The sequence below is a fragment of the Neolamprologus brichardi genome, chromosome 9 (assembly GCF_056152115.1).
Source record: "Neolamprologus brichardi isolate AB-2024 chromosome 9, ASM5615211v1, whole genome shotgun sequence".
NCBI classification, from domain to species: domain Eukaryota; kingdom Metazoa; phylum Chordata; class Actinopteri; order Cichliformes; family Cichlidae; genus Neolamprologus; species Neolamprologus brichardi.
The window spans coordinates 33,949,306-33,971,008 of record NC_142112.1 but is presented as its reverse complement, the minus strand read 5'-3'; the positions used below and the strand labels follow the sequence as shown (position 1 = coordinate 33,971,008).

The 21,703-nt window shown below is 40.6% G+C and overlaps 1 protein-coding gene and 2 long non-coding RNA genes across 6 annotated transcripts in view; 2 read left to right on the top strand and 1 right to left on the bottom strand.

Moving 5' to 3' along the window:
• The window catches only part of LOC148101513 (uncharacterized), a 36,213-nt gene extending 25,238 nt beyond the window's left edge, over positions 1 to 10,975 (bottom strand). The window contains exons 1-3 of one of the 4 annotated variants that reach the window (XM_087846336.1): positions 10,781 to 10,975; positions 8,037 to 9,053; positions 5,387 to 7,711 (exon numbers count right to left, since the gene is read on the bottom strand). In XM_087846336.1, coding sequence (XP_087702462.1) covers positions 7,019 to 7,711; positions 8,037 to 9,053; positions 10,781 to 10,798 — 1,728 coding nt within the window. In that variant the 5' untranslated portion in view covers positions 10,799 to 10,975 and the 3' untranslated portion in view covers positions 5,387 to 7,018. Of the gene's footprint in view, positions 1 to 5,386; positions 7,712 to 8,036; positions 9,054 to 9,926; positions 10,157 to 10,235; positions 10,281 to 10,381; positions 10,409 to 10,780 lie in introns of those variants that run through there. The other 3 variants (XR_015719651.1, XM_087846339.1, XR_015719652.1) reach the window with 3 other exon arrangements.
• Positions 10,976 to 11,606: 631 nt separating this feature from the next.
• Positions 11,607 to 12,153, top strand: LOC148101512 (uncharacterized). The gene is made up of 2 exons (XR_015719659.1): positions 11,607 to 11,803; positions 12,099 to 12,153. It is a non-coding gene; the product is annotated as an uncharacterized LOC148101512 (long non-coding RNA).
• Positions 12,154 to 18,418: 6,265 nt separating this feature from the next.
• LOC148101511 (uncharacterized) lies at positions 18,419 to 18,937 on the top strand. Its single transcript, XR_015719661.1, has 2 exons — positions 18,419 to 18,587; positions 18,883 to 18,937. It is a non-coding gene; the product is annotated as an uncharacterized LOC148101511 (long non-coding RNA).
• Positions 18,938 to 21,703: the final 2,766 nt, after the last annotated feature.

The following is a 21,703-nucleotide window of genomic DNA, read 5'->3' as shown; positions in this document are numbered from 1 at the left end:
AACAGAAAACTTCACTCAGAAAACTTCGAAAAACTCAAGATTGACTGAACTCAGTTCAAAGTTACCTTGACACTTACCTTTAGATGTGAGAGGTAGTGATGGTCCGCTTGAAGCTGACGCTCCGGTGCGTGTGTCAAAAAGATCAACACACTGCTTCAGAAGCACTGTGTCGAGGCTTGATTCGTTTGGCCAGAGTCACATGATTAGTGACGTCTGAAGTTTCTGTACTTTTTTTTTTATTGAACTTTATTGAACACACAATGAGTATACAACATACAAACAGATGAAGTTTACGAAAGAACAGAACATGAACATACAAAATCAGGAGTAAAAAAATTATGATATGAGTAAGCGCAAAATCAACATATAAATATTGTTCTTAGAGCCTTTTTGTTGGTTTAGTCTGATATTGATTGTGTGTACAATTCAATATCCTTATAAAAAGGCAGAAATATGGTGTTTTATTAATAAACTTACATTTATGGATAAAATTTTTTAGCTATTAACAAATTTATTATAAAAAACATTTATAATTCTTCCTGGGGAACTTAAAGAAATAGAATAAAACATTTTCCCATCATTAAGAAAACTCCCTTAAAATATGGACAATAACAAAGCTGCTAAATTCCTTCCAGAATCTCTGTGTAGAGGAACAGTACCAAAAAAGATGTGCCACAGTTTCTGGATGATCCCCACAGAAAGTTCAATTAGTATATTTGTGTCTTTTAAATGTTACCATATAGTGACTGGCAGGGTAACATTTATGAAGAATTTTATATGAGATTTCCTTCACCTTGTTTACAATTAGATATTTATGGGATCATCCAGACTGTCTTCCAGGTGATATCTGGAACATGTCGGTTCCAGTAAGATATTATATATATGGGAGAGACATGATATCTTCTTGGAATAAACTACGTATTCTCTTATTGCTGTTACCAAGTTCCTGTGAAAAGCAGATTTCTCCCACTGCTGACTCAGCTGGATCAGGGAGAGTGACTGAGGTAGATATTGAACTGTCAGTGTTTTTATATAACATTAAAGTACCTGAGGGTATGGCACCAAGCATCATTGAGAATTCCCAAACACTTACGGGAAAATTATAAAATGTAAGGGATTCATTGTAAGTAAGTAGTGTTCCCTCTTTATTAACCAGCTGAGCCACCAATAGGATCCCATTTTGGACCCAAGTTTCCAGGAAAAGTGATAATAAAAGAAATAAAATATCTCTGTTGTTCCAGATGAGGTATTTGTGTTGTGAGAAGTTGTGTTTATAAATGAGGGTCCACGCTAAGAGGACCTGCTGCATATATATATATATATATATATATATATATATATATATATATATATATATATATATATATATATATATATATATATATATATATATATATATATATATGATAATGTTAAGTTTTAAGCTATAAATTTTACTACAGAGTAGGATGGATTGTAGGGTAGCAAACATAGTCGGGAAACACGTTTTGAATACAGCAGGTTACCTGGGTGTAATGTTTTTACTGGTTGTAATGTTTTTTTTTTTCAGTTAAAAAGAAACATGGACTGCCTCCTAACTATATAAAGAGTAACTGAAGGTTAAATGCAGCAAATATGTCCTGGTTTAAGCCAGACACTTACACCTGCGCTCCGCTGCGTCTAAGCCACTATCGCTCTGGCAGCTGAAGCACCCCGAAAAATGGGCTAAAATCGCCCCTGCTTTAAGATTATCTGACTAGTAACGGATTGCATTTATATTTATAGAGCCGGGTGGAGGTATGCTAGACCAATGCTTGTAATGAAAAGAAGGACTTTCTATTGCTTGTAGAGAGCCATTTCTTTTTACAATAGCAGATGTATTTTACTTTCTTATATTAACCTACAGGCCGCCCACTCGTCTCCTCGTATGTGTAAAAAATATCCCTTAGTGAAAAAAGTGCCGCTCACATATTCAGAACTCTATCCCAAATAATTTTATTAAAACACTCTGATCAGGTATTTTGGTTTGGTGCAGCCACTCATACCAAAGTAAAGAGTTTTTCTTCATTTTTATAGCTACTTTTACAACGGGTTTTCTCGTTAACAGAAAATAGACAGAAACCCTAAAAGAAAATGGCTTTGTTTTACGCACATCAAGAAGGAGTCAGACGACCGTCGGTTCATCGTCAATGTTTCCTCCGTCGGGTACCATAAACATATAAGAAAAAAAACCCAGAGAATTTATTATTTTTCTAAGAGTGAGAGAGAGAGAGAGTGAGAGAGCGAATCGATCAAACTTTTCTACAAAACGTTATACACGTTATAAATGTTAACCAACCTTTGACACGTGGATGTTGGCTTAATTTTTACCCAAAGAGAAATTTGACCCCAATAAAACAAACAGGATACTGTGGTGAACACTTACCTCAACTTTGATTGGTTTTTTTTCACAGCCATTTATTCTGAAAAAAAAAAGTAAACATGTTACAAGGACAGTTTTGACACAATGCCCAGTGCAGAGTACATGAATGGGAAGTAGGAATTCCTCCTCTCTATACTTACACTCCTCCCTAACAAATGCCGAGTCATCATCTCCATAATCTGTGTCTGGATTTATCCCACTTTTCGAGTTTCATTGGAGTGTACTCAAGTGCACAAGATGTAAAACAATGTATTCGTTTTTTAAGCCATTCACCGAGTCCACGTCAAGATGCCATTTATTTAAGAGTCTAATGATTTTTTTTTAATTCAAATTGTGCAAACTTCAACGCAGTAACATTGAAAATAGAACACTAGAACTCATTTTTGTTGGACACAAGAACAACTCGAGCATATTTTTCGGGAGCTGAACTAGGGCTTACACGTTGGCTGTGCCCCTGCATGGGACCAGTGCGAGGTTGTGCGGCAAATCCCGGCGTGGAGGGTCCAGACACTCCCACGGCGCAGACTTTGATGTCCCCACAGAGCGTTTCTGGTGTGGCTTATGCAAAAGAGACAATACAGCGTGTTTCTCTGCTCCCGGTAAGCATGTCTGTTGTAGCCTGCACTTTATAATTGTCTCTTTGATTATTCAAACAGTGTTTAAAATGTGACTCGTTTGTTATCCAAAAACATTTTATCTATGTTACTGATTTAAAATTATATGTATATATATGAAGGGTTTTTTTTTTTTAGCTCAAACAGACTCTTGAGCATATTCATATAACAAATCCACATAACCAGTCTGCACCCTAATGTACATCTTTTAAGTGTATGTTAATCAGTACATGAAGCGTACCTCTGAAAAGAGTCCATCATTTGTGAATTTACTGATTTGTTTTTAACTGCAGTTTTCACAAACTGTGGATGATGAAATCCTCTTTATTTTAGAAAATGTCTTTAAACTATCGCGGTTCAAACTTACTGAGTTCCCGAGCTACTTTTTTACTATGTGAATAAACTATTCGAACTAGAAAAGATTTAAAGACACATCTTAATTGGAAAAAAGGCGAAAAATTGGGAATGAAATTTATGTGACTGTTCATCTAAAAGCCAGCAGAGAGTGAAAATCCAAGAGCTGCTGCAATCCTCTGCATTAATGATCTCTCTCAGAAGTCTTGACACATGCTTATAACTTAAACCACAAAAAACTCAGTTACAGCTGGTAAGATTTATGGTATAAACCAGACTTTCACAGTCTGCATCTTTACAGGGTTTTTTCTGCTTTTGTTCACTCCTAGTGTGATTAAAAAACAACAAACACAGAGCCCACTAACTATTAGCCGCTTTCCCCCCCTAAACAGTCAGTTGACTGAGAGAAATGCAATCCATTATTGTGAACGCTGAAGGAGATGTGCTCCATAGTCAAACTTATATTTCCTTAACTTACATCCTATGTTCTGTTTAATTCCGACATCCCTTCATGGTTTGATGGAAAATTGGTTAAACCATTGCTCAACTTATGTCTGAATGACGGCAGATAATTCTGATGAAACTGACCCCGTAAGCACTTTGCAGCTGAGTCGAGGGCTCGTGGAAATAAAGTCAGGAGGTGTTGTAACGTCGGGTTGCGTTTAGTGGTTGAGAGGAGGCGACAAAACACTTAGCCAAAAGAATACACACTCGCACTGGCATTGGGAATTCCACAGCGTGTTCTTTAATATACCTTCTCTTCATCAACCATATAAGCCCGGTTGAACGGCTGCAGCTTAACAAGCATAGAGCGCAGTGTTCGTACAACCCATAACGTTGCAAACAAAGGTGCCTGGAGAGGTAAAACATAAAATCCGTCCCTCCTCATGCACTAGCGTGCAAGCACATGTCCACACAATCACAGAGAGAGTCAGTGGCGCATACAGATGACAACATTAACCCTTGACTTGGGTTGTCTTAAAGAGACACCACACCATTGTGACTGTTACAGTGTCCGGCGTGAGTGCGAGTGCGGTCTGTCCATTTGGGACGTCTGACAGACACACTAGTGCAACTCAGAGTGTGAGCAGCAACTCCTGTATACTAAACATAAGAAAAGTAATTTGTAGTGCTTGACTTTTTTTTTAAACCGAGATTCCAGGGATCATGCTTATATGGTTTTCTTTTATTCAAAAACAGGTTAGTTTAGCGATCGTGTAACTGTGTCCTTGACCTTTTTACCAGCTTGAGACGTTGGTTCCCTGGTGCAGATATTTGGGATGGTTCCAATGCTGAGTCTCCAAATGCATACAAAAGGATATTTTCTACGTTATTTCTTAAATGTGTATAAATGGGATGGGATGATGTTCGATAAAAGTAATAAACAATAAATGTAAATCTGTTTTTTTAACTTTGCAGACTCATTTACCCACTCCAGTGACAGCGATAAAAAAAGATCATGGCTTTAAAGAGATTGCATTACATTTTGTTTTTTGCTACATTAACAACTTTTCCAACTCTGATTCTCTGCAGGACCAACACAGACATCAGTTTAGACTGAAATCCAGTTCCGACGGCATACGCAACATGTTCAAGCTGGCACGGAGGCATCTTTCTTTCAGCTTAACGAGTGAACCGTCAACTCGTTCAAACACACGTTAAAGTCTGTTTGGCTCGACACCACCGAACAGAGGCAGCAATATAACATCACTAACATTAACAGTGCAGTGAATCCTGCTTGTGCCGTGATATTCAGGACTGCAAACCGAGCAGCATCACTGACTTTCAGCTTGTTGTGTTTGTGGATATATGACTGACTTTAATTATCCATAAAATCATCACATTCTCTGTAAGATTAAGGTCGACTATTGAACAGAGAATATTTTAAAGTAAAGGCTTTAAAACCAAGTTAGTACAAACATCACTAATGTCACATAACTTTGCCGACATGTGGCCAACAGTAATGTTTTAATGTTCTTCATTATTAAACATTTGCACATAAATAAGTGACATAATATTCAGTAAGGCAAGGCAAGTTTATTTATATAGCACAATTCAACAACAAGGTCATTCAAAGTGCTTTAAAGAGACATTAAAAAACAAAAACAAATAAAAAGCATGATTTATTAAATTGATTAAAAAGAATTTAAGCTTAAAAGTGTGGATTTGGTGCCTTATTCAAATGCAGCTGAGAACAGGTGAGTCTTCAACCTGGATTTAAATAAACTGAGTGTTTCAGCTGATCTGAGGCTTTCTTGGAGTTTGTTCCAGATATATGGAGCATAAAAGCTGAATGCAGCTTCTCCGTGTCTGGTTCTGACTCTGGGAACTGATTAAAAAAAACGGATCCAGGTGACCTGAGGGATCTGGAAGGTTCATACTGGGTGAGGAGGTCACTGATGTATTTTGGTCCTAAACCATTCAGAACTTTATAGACCAGCATCAGAACTTCAAAGTCTATCCTCTGACGGACAGGCAGCCAGAGTGAAGACCTCAGAGCTGGACTGGTGTGGTCCACTTTTTTGGTCTTAGTGAGGACTCGAGCAGCAGAGTTCTGAATGAGCTGTAGTTGTCTGACTGATTTTTTAGGTAGACCTGTAAAGATGTATTTCCAGGTCCTGTTGAGACATCATATCAGTACTTACTTTTAAACGTTTCCTCTTTGGCCGCTCCACTTCCACCGTTTTTTTTGGCAAAATTATCCACACCCACGCTATGATCTTAAATCAATTTTTTCAAACACAAACACTATTTTAAAGCTTCTAAAGAGTAAAATATTAATGATAATTATAATAACAGTAATAAAAACAAAAGCTCTCAGATCCATCAAACCAACTAGCAGAGAGAACAATAAGAGAAGAGAAAACTTTAACCTTGTAGACTTCATTATGTTCCAGCTGCTCTACAGACGCTGTGACCTCGAACTTAAGCAGGTCATAAAATATGTGCAACTCAATAACTTCATAATTACACCCTGTGGTATTTAGGCAGCAGAACAACTAAGAATAACAACTATCTTTGTTTAGATGCAAGAAGAATCATATAGAAATGAAAAAGTATTAATATAAATCCAGAGCAAAGATATCCTCTAAATCAGCGTAGCACATGTGCAGCTGCTGGGATTCACTTAAGCATTCGGCTCATTGCGTTTGCAGATTTTTCTCTCGCTGTTCTGGCTCACAGCGCTTCAAGCACAAAAATAAATATCCCCAAAGGTGTGAAAGGGAGCTAATTAGTAAGAGTATTGTTACTCTCTGCAGGAGTAGTCCAGCAGTAGGAATCAGTCCAACAACAAGGTGTGTAACATCTAGCAGGGTGACAGAAAAACCCAGGGTAACTTCTAAGGATCTCAACGTCTCTCTCACATTGTGTTTTTTAAACATGTCTCCATTTGTCACTTCAGTCTTTACTCTGAAATACATGAAGAGAAATCATGGCTGAAACAATTTCTCATGAAACCAGGGGTGTGGTCCAAAAGTCAGTTTTGGTGAGGAAGGTTCCTAACTGAGAGAAGTGACCCAGAAGTATCTGTGTAGCAGCCACAATGAATCAAGATCATGAGCTTTATTAACTGATCAAAGTCTATTCTTTCATCTTCTGTATTATTCAGTTTGCATTGGTAATGCAGAAAATCAGCCCAGCAACCAATTCAGTTCAACACAAGTTTAAAGGATTCTATCTGAACTCTGTGGAGCCTGATCTCAAGCTTTTTGAGTCTGACCCTGAAACCAGAGGATCTTTCTGTCACTTCAGATTCACTGTGATCCAGTGATGGGAGTGATTTCAGCCCTGAGTGATCACGCTGATGTTTGCACAGAGCAGACAATGAGGTGAATGTTTTGGCACATTGGTAACAGTGAAACAGTTTATTAGTAACGTGGAATCGTTTGTGTTCGGAGTATGATCTGAGATTCCTGAAGCTCTTGTCACACTGGTCACAGCTGTAGTTTCCTTCCATGTGTGTACGTTCATGATAGTTACGACTACTTGATTGTGAGAAGCTTTTGTCACAGTGTCTGCACTTGTATGGTTTCTCTCCCGTGTGGACTCGTTTGTGTTTTTTAAGGTTACTTGCAGTGGTGAAGGATGACCCACACTGATCACACAGGTGCTTTTTAACCCCACTGTGAATCTGTTCATGTTGTTTTAAGTGATGTGATGTGGTGAAGTTTCTCCCACATTCTTTGCAGTATTTCAGTTTGTCTCCAGTGTGTCTACGTTGATGTGTTTTTAGGTTATTTTGATGACTGAAAGTTTTTCCACAGACGTCACAACGAAAGTCTTTCCCACCACCACAGTGATGACAGGGTTGAGAACTGGATCCATCTGTGTCGCTCTGCTTCTAAACAAAGACACAAAGACAGTGTAAGTCAATCCTTCAACATTTTTATCCTAAACGTCGCCTGAAATAAAGAGCATCTCTGCAGACGTCCAATTACATTTTACTGTTTCAGTTAACACACTCAGTTTACTGGGCTGCAATAACTACAATACTACCACCATAATACTACAGTATTACTAAAATCATAACTGACATGAAAATCTGAATAATCACTCAGAGCTGCTTTTCCATGCAGTAGAATTGCTAACATGCTAACACAATTTAATGAGCAGAGTTGTTTCAAACAGTCAGGCTAAAATGACAAGATAACAATATAAATACATACCTCACAGTAACTGCACTTGTAGAGTTTCTTTCTGGTGTGGATCTGTTGGTGTCCTCTCAGGTAATGTGGAGATTTAAAAGTCTTCTCACACAGGTCACATTGATAAGGTCTCTCCTCAGTGTGGGTAAACATGTGTCGTTGTAACTGTGCGTCTGTTGTAAACTCTTTGCCACACTGTTCACAGCAGTACACATCATGTCTGGTGTGAATGCGTAGGTGTATATTTCGGTACCCTCTCTGGCTGAAAGTTTTTCCACAGATGTCACAGCTGTATGCCTTAATTCCAGAGTGGGTAACTAGATGCCTCTGTAAGCTCCTACTGCGATTAAAAGCTCTGCCACACTGATCACAGCTGTACGCTTTAACTCCACTGTGGATGAGTTGGTGTTGTTTTAGGTGACCCTTCAAGGAAAAAGACTTTCCACACAAGTCACAGCTGAACGGTCTCTCTCCAGTGTGGATGAACTGATGACGTTTTAGTTTAGCCTTATCAGTAAACTCCTTCCCACACTGATCACAGCTGTACGCTTTAACTCCACTGTGGATGAGTTCGTGCTGTTTTAGGGAACCCTTCCTGGAAAAAGACTTTCCACACAAGTCACAGTTGAACGGTCTCTCTCCAGTGTGGATGAACTGATGACGTTTTAGTAAAGCCTTCAGAGCAAAATCCTTCCCACAAATGTCACAGCTGTATGCCTTAATTCCAGAGTGGGTAACTAGATGACTCTGTAAGCTACCACTTTGAGCAAAAGCTCTGCCACACTCATCACAGCTGTACGCTTTAACTCCACTGTGGATGAGTTGGTGTTGTTTTAGGTGACCCTTCAAGGAAAAAGACTTTCCACACAAGTCACAGCTGAACGGTCTCTCTCCAGTGTGGATGACCTGATGAAGTTTTAGTGAATTCTTCCTAGTAAACTCCTTCCCACACTCGTCACAGGTGTAGGTTTTCTCTCTCTTTCTTCTGTGAGGTTTGTCGGCCTCCTGAGAGCGCTGACTTCTCGCTCCATGTTGGTCCTGCAGTGACAGAGATACAAACAGAGCCAGTGAGTGAAATGCAGTCGTGGAACAAACTGAGCCTTCAAACTCCCTCCATTTTAAACCTGAAGGTGGAGTGTGGCACCAAACACCTTAAAGGTCTCTTATCCCCACCTGCTGGTAGTTCTAACACATTACATCCAACCTGGTGTTAAAAAGAATTCATGACTGTTTAAACACTAAAATCATGCCCATCCCTCCTGATTGTACACACACACACACACACACACACACACACACTAAATTATTATTTTATCATTTATATTATAGTGTTGTTTCCTATTACATCTTTCTTTAATTTTTATAGATTTATACATAATTATTCAGTGATAATAAATCCTATGTTTGTTTATTCAAAAAGAACCCCTTTAGCTTCCACAACAGATGTTGCTCATCTTCCGTCAAATACAATCACATAAAATATTATACAATAAAGTGGATTCAAGATATCCTCACAATTTGTCTCTTACATCCACAGCGAGGTTTCACAATTGTTAAATTATAAGGAATCAATAATAATAATAATAATATCAATCACATTGAGGCGCATTGCACAAATTTCAAAAACAAATAATCTCTTAAAATATTACAACAACTAAAAGCTCTGTAAATCGGCTTTTAAGTGGTCATTGAAGTTTTGAATAGTTTGAATAATTCTCTAATTTTATAAGGCAATTTATTCCACTTAAAAGATGCTCTAAATATAACAGTTTTACAAAAAGTTACTTTGTTTTTAATTTGTGATAACAATATAACTGACGATATAATTGACACTAGACAAAATACTTTACAACTCCACAACTTTATTAAAAAACTCATCAATGTATTTTCAGTTAAACAAGCTGTTTTTATGTGTCAGGCTCAGGAGAGACTCGGAGGCAGACCGTCACGTAAGTTCACAAATTTATTACACACAGACACCAGGTGCGGATATATACAAGTGAGGGGGCACAGGAAGAGGGTCTCCGGGAAACACAGGCACGGGAAGGGGACGGCTATGTACACAATCCTTCACTGAAGCTCAGGTAGCTCGGACTCCGGCTTTTGGCTCACCAAACGGCGGTCCTCAGGCTGGCGAGAATCTGGCACAGGGAGGAAGAACAGGTAAGCAGCGGCACGAAAGAAACTCGGGTAAAAGCTCGGACTAGAAATGACACTGACGAGTGTTACACAATAATCCAGCGAGGAAGCACTCTCAGCAGCTGCCTTAAGAAGTGGATGAGATGAGACGATTGTTTGCAGGTGTCCGAGCCAGGGGCTGGAGCCGTCATGACTCCGCCCCGGTAGAGCGCAGTGCGCGGAGGGGAGAGAGAGATGCAGCACAACAAAAACAACTGTAGCCATACAGAGTCAGCTGAGAAGGCACAGGGTCATGACATTATGTGCATTTAAGTTATATAAAAATTTAACAGTGCAAATGCAAATTGCTTGCTGACAGTTAAACCAAAAGGATTTTCCAGAGGAAATTGGCCGACATTTGCTCCAAGGCATTTGCACTGTTAAATTTTTTATACAACTTTAATACACATAAAAAAACAGCTGCTTGTTTAAGTGAAAATACATTGATGGGTTTTTTAATAAAGTTGTGGAGTTGTAAAGTATTTTGTCTAGTGTCAATTATATCGTCAGCTATATCGTTATCGCAAATTTTCAAATGTATATCGTGACAAATATTTTTGGTCATATCGCCCTGCTCTGTCTGTCACCTTCTGTGTTGAGCTCATCGTTTTCTCTGTAGTGGCTGAGCTGAGTCCAAGTAGCTGAAAATGTTCCTCTGCTGCTCCGTCAGACTCTTCTCCTCCTGCTGATCAGCTGGGACACAAAACAGATCTTTGTTAGGGTCCACACTGCACTGAAGAGTCAAAGTGTCTCATATGTTCATCTAACAAGTAAAAGAACACATTTTTGCTTCCCGAGGTGGGCAACTTATTGGAAACAAACACAAAAGGTTTGAGCACTGATACCTGGCATTGCTGGCATTGAAAGATGCAATGCCAGCAATGTGGATTGTCAAGACTAAAACCAATCATTAAGCAAAGACAACAGGGATCATTTGTTTCTGTTTATTTAGCATTCACAACATTTGTAGTTGCCTTCTGTACAGGGGAAGTCCACGCACACTGTGTGGTACCGCCATCCGCAGAAGGTGCATTCAATCTTTGTAAGAAAAACTAGATTGTCTGAGACTAAAATGATATTAAGAAAAGGAGAGGTGATTTGTAAAACTTCAAGTGTATGATAAGGTGAAAACAAATACACAATTGCATGTCATGTAGCTGAAGGTTTTTTTTCCTTCTTCTTTTGGAAGACCTGAAAACACTGAAAGTTACAAATGTATTGTGCTTGAAACAAATTCAAAATAGGTGATAAAGCCAGCTGCACATGTGTGTCACAAGTAAATCTGGCTGTATAATAAACAGAAACAAGTGATCCCTGCTGTCTTTGCTTAATGATTGGTTTGAGTCTTGACAATCCACATTGCATCTTTCAGTGTTTGTGGGTAGATTTGAATGCACCAGTGTAAACGGATGCTTTTATTTTGAAAGTCACGGAGCGACAAGGTGCCGTAAATTAAGTGGCGTAAACCATATAGCAGAAGCGCGAGTTTTAATGCACAGAGAGAAGGTGTGCTCTATGGTTAATGGACGGGAATGGGAAAAAGAACGGCTATTAAGGTGCAACACTGAGTTGAAAGCAGTTTCTTAGCACCTGGTTGATGAGGGAACAAGGTCTGTAACAAAGTTTGTCCTGTAGATATGTATTTTGTTGTTTTACGGAGCATATAGCTGCTGACCGCTACTAAGCATAAAGGCTAAGTTTTCACCCACTAGAGGGTGCTAACATACCTCGTCATGTTTAGTCAGCAATGCAACGATTTCCCTGTTATATGCAATAATTTACAAGTTTTAGTGTTATTTGTTATGTAAGGTAAAGAGAATTAATTTGTGATTAATGAATAAGTCAAAAGGTTAAAGGTAACACACTGTTTGATTTACTAATAGTCTTTTATTCTGTATGTTGTAGCTCTTACGGTGTGTTCACATACACGGCTGTTTAATAAAAGGATTGTGAACCATCAGTTTGAGAGACCATCTTTTCAACCGGGGATGCTACAGTAAGAGCTTGGCCCCAGCTGAGAAGAGCTTCATCCCACGCTCAGCATCGAGGTCCCAGTTCCACAGCTCCACACAAGGTCTTCTGGGATCTGATGGTCAACTAAATTGCCCCGTCCTCAGCATGGAAGCATCTGAAGAAGAGACAGAGTTTGCGGAGGATCCCAAGGCCAATGAGGAAGAGGAGCCTCCACACTCTGTTCGTCGAAGGAGGCCTACTGAAAAAATGCAAGCATATCAGGAGGAGGAGGCCCACAAGAAAGAAAAACGGCTTCTCAAAGTTTATGATGAATGGAAAAAACAAGTACGTAAAACACGAGAGCAATTAAAAGGAGACTTAACAGACAATCAAATTGCTTCACTCATGGACATCTTAGAGAATGAAAAAGAGACTGTCATAAAGTTGTATATGGAAATTAGAGAAAACATTACTCCTTCGAGTGGCACAAGGCGACTCATAGACGCATGTGAAGCAGTCACCAGAGACATTATCAAGATTGCTCATGAAAGACTCTCAGGCATAGATGACTATGATAGGGACAAGGTAAAGATACGTCTCCGTGAGCTTCTTGAGCCAGACTATGCTCAGTCCATTTACAGTTCCTCAGTCACGCACTCAAGTAAAAACTCTTCTGCCAGTAAGTCATACTCTGCAATGTCAGTAGTAGCTGTTAAGAGAGCAGAGGCTGCAGCAGAGTTAGCAGCCAAAGAAGCAGAGTATGAGGTGTTATTAGAGGAGGAAAAACAAAAGGAAAAGATTCAGCTTTTAGAAGAAAGGCAAAGAAAGGAGCTCGAATCTCAAAGGCGTGAGCTAGAGAAACTGAAGGCTGAAAAGGAGTTAAAGGCTGCACGAGCTAGACTAAGGACCTATGATACTGAGATAAAGAGTGAAATCAGTGCCTCTGATGTTGACTATAGAAACACTGCTCAGAAAGCCCCCACAGTTTCTAATCTCAGTAAAGTCCCTGACAACAATGTAGTGTCTACCTCACTTCCACAAACAGATGTCCTCTACTTAGCACAAGCAGTACAGGATAGTGTTGCATTGAACAGACTGCCAGTGCCAGAGCCCTCCACGTTCACAGGTGACCCAATACAATTCATTGAGTGGAAAGCTTCCTTTACTGCTCTCATTGATAAAAGGAACATCTCACCTGCTGACAAACTGCACTACTTAAAGAAATACATAGGAGGTCCAGCTCGACAAACGCTTGATGGCATCTTCTATAGAAACGACAGTGAAGCATACAGAGATGCATGGGAGCGTCTCAACCACAGGTATGGACATCCATTTGTGGTACAGAGAGCTTTCAGAGAAAGACTGGCAAAATGGCCAAAGATCCAAACAAATGACTCCACGGGATTCAGGGCATTTGCTGATTTCATTCAAACATGTCACGAGGCCATGCCCCACATTGAAGGCTTAAGCATTCTCAACGATTGCGAGGAAAACCAAAAACTCGTTCAAAAGTTACCAAACTGGGCAGCTGCAAGGTGGAATCGTCAGGCCACTCAGTTCATGAAAGAAAGTGGGAAGTTTCCAGGTTTAAAGGACTTTGCCAAGTTCATGTCTTCTGAAGCAGAGATCATGTGCAACCCAATTACATCATTTCAGGCTCTCCACTCTGCAAACTTCACCACAGACACTGGTAAGGGCTGCCAAAAGGACAAAAGGCCCACTTCTAATGTTCTCCACACCCAGGCGATAACTGAGACTGAAAATAAAGGTCCAAATGTTAAGGCCCCATGCATGTTCTGTCAAAACAACGGACATAAACTTCACAGTTGCCCACAGTTCAACGGAATATTGCTTGAAGAACGAAGGAAATATATAAAGGAGAAAAAACTCTGTTATGGTTGTCTCAAACCCGGACACAGCGCAAAGAACTGTAATTACAGACTTGTATGTGAAGTGTGTAAGAAAAAACATCCTACCTGTCTGCATGACTTCAACTATAACAATGATAAATCAGCCTCAAACCAGCCACAAACTCAGATCAGCACAGAACAGGCTGCAACCACCCTGTCTCTGACTGCAGAAGCCAGTGAACAGTGCGTGAGCACCTCCATGATTGTACCAGTATGGGTTTCTTCAGAGCAACATCCAGGTACAGAAAGGCTTGTTTATGCCCTCCTAGACACGCAAAGTGACACCGTGTTCATTGACCAAGATGTGTCTAATAACCTCCAAGCTAAGGCTACCCCAATAAGGTTGAAGCTCACTACACTGCTTGGTAAGGATGTTGTTGTGCCAAGCGAACGCATCTCAGGTCTCAAGGTAAGAGGCTATAACTCCTCAGAAATGATTGAACTCCCTCCTGCTTACACTAAAGAATGTATACCAGTTAACCGCTCTCACATTCCTACCTGTGAAACGGCAAGGCGGTGGAATCATCTCAAGGAAATAAGGAACGAGATTCCTCCACAGCTAGAATGTGAAGTCGGCCTCTTAATTGGCTACAGTTGCTCTAAGGCATTAGCTCCAAAGCAGGTAATCTTAGGAGGTGAGAACGAACCCTATGCAGTTTGCACAGCATTGGGCTGGAGTATTGTAGGTCCGACATCATCTTATGGTGACTCTTCTAGCATGTCTACTGTGTGTCACAGAGTTGCAGTTAAAGAGCTTCCCCTAGTGACTCCAGCTGATGTAATCAAGGTCCTTGAGTCTGACTTTAAGGATAATGACAAGGATAACAAGTCAGTGTCTCAAGATGACATTCTCTTTCTCAACATGTTAAAGGAAGGCATTTACAAAAACACTGAAGGACATTATGAAATGCCACTTCCATTTAAGGAGAGACCCCTCCTACCAGACAATAAGCAAATGGCCACTGTGCGACTTCAAAGCCTCAAAACCAAACTGTCAAAAGACCAAAGGTACAAGGAACAGTATATAAAGTTTATGAGTGAAATATTGGAAAGGGGTGATGCAGAGGAAGTGCAGAATGAAGCTAAAGAAGGAGAAAGATGGTATATTCCTCACCACGGGATATATCACCCCCAAAAACCAGACAAACTCAGAGTAGTGTTTGACGCCTCCGCAAAATACAGAGGTACCAGTCTTAATGATCATTTGCTGTCAGGCCCAGATTTGCTGAATAGCCTTAATGGTGTTCTCATCAGGTTTAGAAGGCATCAAGTTGCTTTATTATGTGACATTGAAAAAATGTTCCACCAATTTCACGTGTATGAAGCAGACAGAGATTATTTAAGATTTTTATGGTGGGAAAATGGCGCAATGAACACTGAGCCCCAAGAGTTTCGGATGAAGGTGCACATTTTCGGTGCTACGTCCTCGCCAGGGTGTGCAAATTATGGATTAAAGCATCTCGCTAAAGAAAACGAGACACAGTTTCCTCTTGCATCTCAATTTATAATGAAGGATTTCTACGTGGACGATGGTGTGACGAGCACTCCAAGTGTCAAAGAAGCAATACAGCTCGCTCAGGAGGCTCAGAGACTCTGTGCATCAGGTGGCCTCAGACTACACAAGTTTGTAAGTAATGACAAAACTGTGTTAGAAAGCATTCCAGCATCTGAACGTGCCTCCCCACAGCAAGCATGTGACCTGGCGTTTAATGACTCTAAACTTGAAAGAGCACTAGGCATTCACTGGCACATTGGCTCAGACACACTCAGGTTTCGTTTTCGCCCCAATGTTCAACCTGCTACAAGGCGTGGCATCCTCTCTATGGTTGCATCCCTTTACGACCCATTAGGATTCATCTCTCCTTTTGTACTAACAGGCAAAAGAGTGCTTCAAGAGACATGCAAACAAGGCACAGGCTGGGATGATCCCCTTCCAAGCGAATTAAGGCCAATGTGGGATAACTGGAACAGTGACTTGAAGAACTTGGAGAAAATCGTAATACCACGCTGTTATGTCCCTAAAGACTTTGGCCCGATTGTAAAAACAGAGTTGCATCACTTTTCTGATGCAAGTTCATACGGCTATGGTCAGTGTTCGTACTTAAGACATGTAAACAAAGATTATAAAGTGCATTGTGCTTTAGTCACAGCAAAGACCAGAGTTGCTCCCATCAAGGTAACAACAATACCAAGACTCGAACTGACCGCTGCTGTTGTCTCCATTACCGTAAGTAACATGTTAAAAGATGAGCTTGGATTGACACAGATAGAGGAGTATTTCTGGACGGACTCTAAGGTAGTTTTAGGCTACATTAATAATGATGTAAGACGTTTTCACACATTTGTCTCCAATAGAGTTCAGAGGATAAGGCTCAACAGCTCTCCCCAGCAGTGGAGATATGTCCCTTCTGAGGAAAATCCTGCAGACATTGCCTCTAGAGGTTCAGGTGCAAGAGAGCTCATCATATCCGACTGGTTCAAAGGGCCACAGTTTCTATGGGAAAAGGAAATACCTCCACCTGCAGACATCGACATGAACATACCACTTGGAGACCCAGAGGTTAAGAAGGTACAGGCACTGAACACGCTCAAAACAGAGAAAAAAGGTTTATCAGACAAGTTAACAAAGTTTTCCTCATGGTACAAAGCCACCCAAGCCATAGCTCGACTCATTCGCTGTGCCAAGGGAGACAAAACAACAGGCCACAGTACAGTACAAGAAAGACAAAATGCACGATGTGTTATTCTAAAGGACACACAAGCAAGTGAATATGCAGAGGAGATAAGGTTGCTAAGGAACGGGAAACCACTTCCACATAAAAGTAAACTGTTTCAAATGGACACTTTTCTTGATACTGATGGACTCCTTAAGGTGGGAGGAAGACTTAAAGATGCTTCATTCTCCTCCATACTGAAACACCCAGTGATAGTTCCGAAAGGTCACCATGTCACTCAACTAATAATAGATCATTTCCACAGTAAGGTGCAGCACCAAGGGAAAGGGTTTACAATCAATGAGGTCAGAGTGAATGGATTTTGGATTCCAGGCATCAACAAGGCCGTGACAAATTTTATACACCAATGTGTGAAGTGTCGCAAACTCAGAAGAGGCACAGAGGAACAAAAGATGTCTGATCTCCCAACGCAGCGCTTAGAGCCATCTCCACCATTTACATTCTGTGGAATGGACTGTTTTGGTCCTTTTCTAACCAAACAAGCTCGCAAAGAGCACAAGCGTTATGGACTTCTTTTTACATGCCTTTGCTGCAGAGCAGTACACATAGAAATGTTGGACAACATGACTACAGACGCCTTTATCAATGCGCTCCGCTGTTTTTTAGCCATAAGAGGAGCAGTCAGTGTGATTAGATGCGATCAAGGAAGCAACTTTGTCGGAGCTAAAAATGAGCTACAAGAAGCTTTAAAACAAGTGGACTCCAACCGCATTACCACATTTCTTGCAGAGAAGCAGTGTGACTTCAAAATGCACACTCCTCATTCAAGCCATACAGGAGGTGTATGGGAAAGACAAATCAGGACAGTTCGAAACATTCTGCGCTCCACAGTTTCACTTTCATCTGGCAGAATGGATGACGCATCGTTAAGGACATTCTTTTATGAGGCAATGGCGATTGTCAACAGCAGGCCTCTAACGGTGGACAACCTAAGTGACCCAAGCAGCCCAGAGCCCTTGACGCCAAATCACCTGCTTACTATGAAGCCAAAGATATCCCTGCCCCCTCCAGGCACATTCATCAAAGAGGATATTTACGCACGTAAAAGGTGGCGGCAGGTGCAGTACCTATCAGAACAGTTTTGGTCACGTTGGAAAAGGGAGTATCTATCCAACATCGCAACAAGACAGAAATGGCACACTCCAAGGAGAAACTTGAAAGTTGGAGATGTTGTCATGGAGAAGATGGACGATCTACCCCGCAATGAATGGAGATTAGCACGTGTAATGGACACAGTAACTGACAAAGACGGACTTGTAAGAAAAGTAAGGATTTGCTTCGGAGAAAGAAAGACTGAGAAGGGACAATGTTCTAGTAAACGTTCTATAGTGGAACGCCCAGTGCAGAAACTGGTTTTGCTATTAGAGACTGTTTAACTACATTCTAAGGTTTAAGGCTCCCTCTTTTCAATGGAACTATGTGTTATCATACTGGTTAATAATGGTTACGGGTCATTTCTTCATTAGGAAATCATTATCGCTTCAGTTAATTCCCAGTTAAGCTCTTAATGATTTGGTGGGAGTGTAAATGGCCTCATTAATATTTTGTAAAGTGTTTTGTAAAAGCTATGAGTGACTATTATATTGTTGGAACTGATGCTTTTATTTTGAAAGTCACGGAGCGACAAGGTGCCGTAAATTAAGTGGCGTAAACCATATAGCAGAAGCGCGAGTTTTAATGCACAGAGAGAAGGTGTGCTCTATGGTTAATGGACGGGAATGGGAAAAAGAACGGCTATTAAGGTGCAACACTGAGTTGAAAGCAGTTTCTTAGCACCTGGTTGATGAGGGAACAAGGTCTGTAACAAAGTTTGTCCTGTAGATATGTATTTTGTTGTTTTACGGAGCATATAGCTGCTGACCGCTACTAAGCATAAAGGCAAAGTTTTCACCCACTAGAGGGTGCTAACATACCTCGTCATGTTTAGTCAGCAATGCAACGATTTCCCTGTTATATGCAATAATTTACAAGTTTTAGTGTTATTTGTTATGTAAGGTAAAGAGAATTAATTTGTGATTAATGAATAAGTCAAAAGGTTAAAGGTAACACACTGTTTGATTTACTAATAGTCTTTTATTCTGTATGTTGTAGCTCTTACGGTGTGTTCACATACACGGCTGTTTAATAAAAGGATTGTGAACCATCAGTTTGAGAGACCATCTTTTCAACCGGGGATGCTACAACCAGTGTAAGTGCAGCCACTCAGCCTCTACTCAATGTGGTCATAGAAACAGGTGCAGATGTGTCACGAGTTAATCTAGTAGTAGGCTATGGCACTTGGCCACAGGTGGCAGTAGTGGACTGACCTCCATTTGAGACTGCTCCAGCTGCTCTGTGACAGTCAGTAGATCTGCTACAAATAGCAAATCATATGCAAGTTTTGGAAATTACATTATAAATATTCCTAACTTAGCCATGGCAGCCATGTTGATGTATTACCTATATTGACTGAAAATGTTCATTTCCAGAGAAAAGACACAGGCAGACTGTGCTTACAGGATGTGATGTTACATGTTATTATGTGATGTTATTGGAATCATCATGAATAACGGGAGTGGTGATTTCTATAACTTTGTGTATATAATTTGGCATTTCTTACTGATGTAGGCCAAAAATAAATACATAATAAAATTTTATTTATTTTAAAGGTTTATTTGCAAGATACAAAAACAGACAAAATAGAAAGTTCCACATGTATTGTGGAACTTTACACACACACACATAAAACTTATTAAGGATTGTACATTAACATAAAACTGTTGTTTCACCAGAGAAACACACACACACACACACACACACACACACACACACACACACACACACACACACACACACACACACACACACACACACACACACACACACACACACACACACACACACACACACACACACACACACACACACACACACACACACGTGGAGGGAGGGAGAGAGAGAGGGAGAGAGCGAGAGAGAGAGAGAGAGGATATGCAAACAGCTACCAAACAGTCGTCATAATTCGTCATACAACGAGAACAGGACAAATCAACAATTAACAATGACTAATTAATATTAAAATCTGTAACATAATGTATTGTTTGGAGTTTAGTCTGATTGTTTCAGGATGACCTGCCATTATCCAATCACACATCTGCTTACCTGTATCTTTTGCTCGTTTCTCCTCCTTTTCTTTTCTATTTTTTCTAAACTGAGCACCTGATGGCTTTGAACTTTTCTTGTCCATCTTCCATTGGTTTTAATTTTGCACTCCAGTATGAACACAAAATTCCCCAACCCGAGGATCACCACAACTTAACCTAACAGACCTACACCTTAGTTCACAGATTCACTTTGTCTGAGGTTTATTTCTGGGATTTCGCACAACCCAGTATTCAGATCGTGAATACATAATGGGCTTGGATTTACAACATTATGAATGAAATGTGCTCTATTTGGAAGCAGCATGTCCCCCTCCCCGTTCCAGGGGTTTTGTGAGAGACTTTAAATCATCAAACTGTAAATTATAAATTTTAAATTGTTATTGATCCCTTTACCCCTGGTCCTAAAGTGTATATTTATTTTCTTACTCTTCTTATATTTATTGTTTGTTTACTTTCACTGCTGTAACTGGAGCCTCGTCGTCTCGTCTCTCTATATACTGGACTGTATGTAGCGGAGATGACAATAAAGTTTACTTTGACTTCAGCAGCGAGCACGCGCACCGAGGGCTCTCGCGCTCACTTTTCGTGTATAGAATAAAAAAAAAAAACATCGGTGCAAATTATAAGTCTGTATCATAATGTCTGGTGTGTTTTATTTTGCGAGTTGATTATTAGATGCCGCTCCAGCCAGCCAGAGACTCCCCCGCCGCCCCGCCCTCTCCTCCCTGTGCCGCAAGCAGCAGACGCACCTCGCAAACGGAGGGCGCCCTTACTCCAAGCAAATGGGTGATAGAAAACCGATCGGTGCCTACGACATTCCCAATATGCGCTGGCATGATGTCGGGGCAGCATGAGTACGAGCAATCTTATTTTAATTTTTTTTCCGATGCTTTTGATGCCGCCACCCACCACGATGCCGTCCCGGGCAACAGCCCGTGTCGCTCGTATCAAAAACCGCTACTGTGTGTGTCACAAGTTAATCTGGCTGTAGGCTATGGTACTTGGCCAGAGGTGGCGCTGCTTGACTCGACTCCATTTGAGTAGTAAACTGCACTAGTTGTGAAGCAAAAACGCTGAAATCGGAGTAATAACACGTACGAGGGGAACGATGACAAAGACAAGATTCTCCCGATCGTTTACTCTTGCTGTCCTGTGAACACCATCTGCATGAGAATATCACCAGGTAAACCCGCGATATTTTTAAACATTTTGTTGTCCTAGAGGAACAAGACTGACGGAGTGTGTTTGAGGTAACCTCACAAATGTCACAGATGACATATTTGGTGTTTATTTGCTGTTTTGTCGGTAGCGGCTCCTGAAAAGCAAGTCTGCCACACATCTGTTCAACCAACGCCAGTTGATCAGCCCACGTGTACACACACACACACACACACACGCACACACACACACACACACACACACACACACACACACACACAGAGAGAGAGAGAGAGAGAGCCCTTTTGAATGTTGGCAAGTATGTGTATGTGGTGTTAAATAGGCCTATACTACTGTGCTTTGATGTTGCTCGTAAGGGTGAAACTCATTGTGAAACGTTTGAGAACCACTGCTACAGAACAATGGAGATTTCCCTTATATGGTAACAACCTCAACTCACGTGACGCCCAGAATTGTACAATGCTGATGCTTGAGAGCGCGCGTGTGATGCAAGTATGTGTAGAGTGTTGAGCGCGTGATCAGTGGTGAGAAAAACAAATCACGAAACTTGACCTTTCTATACTCGTGTCTCACTTCCACTTCTAATCTAT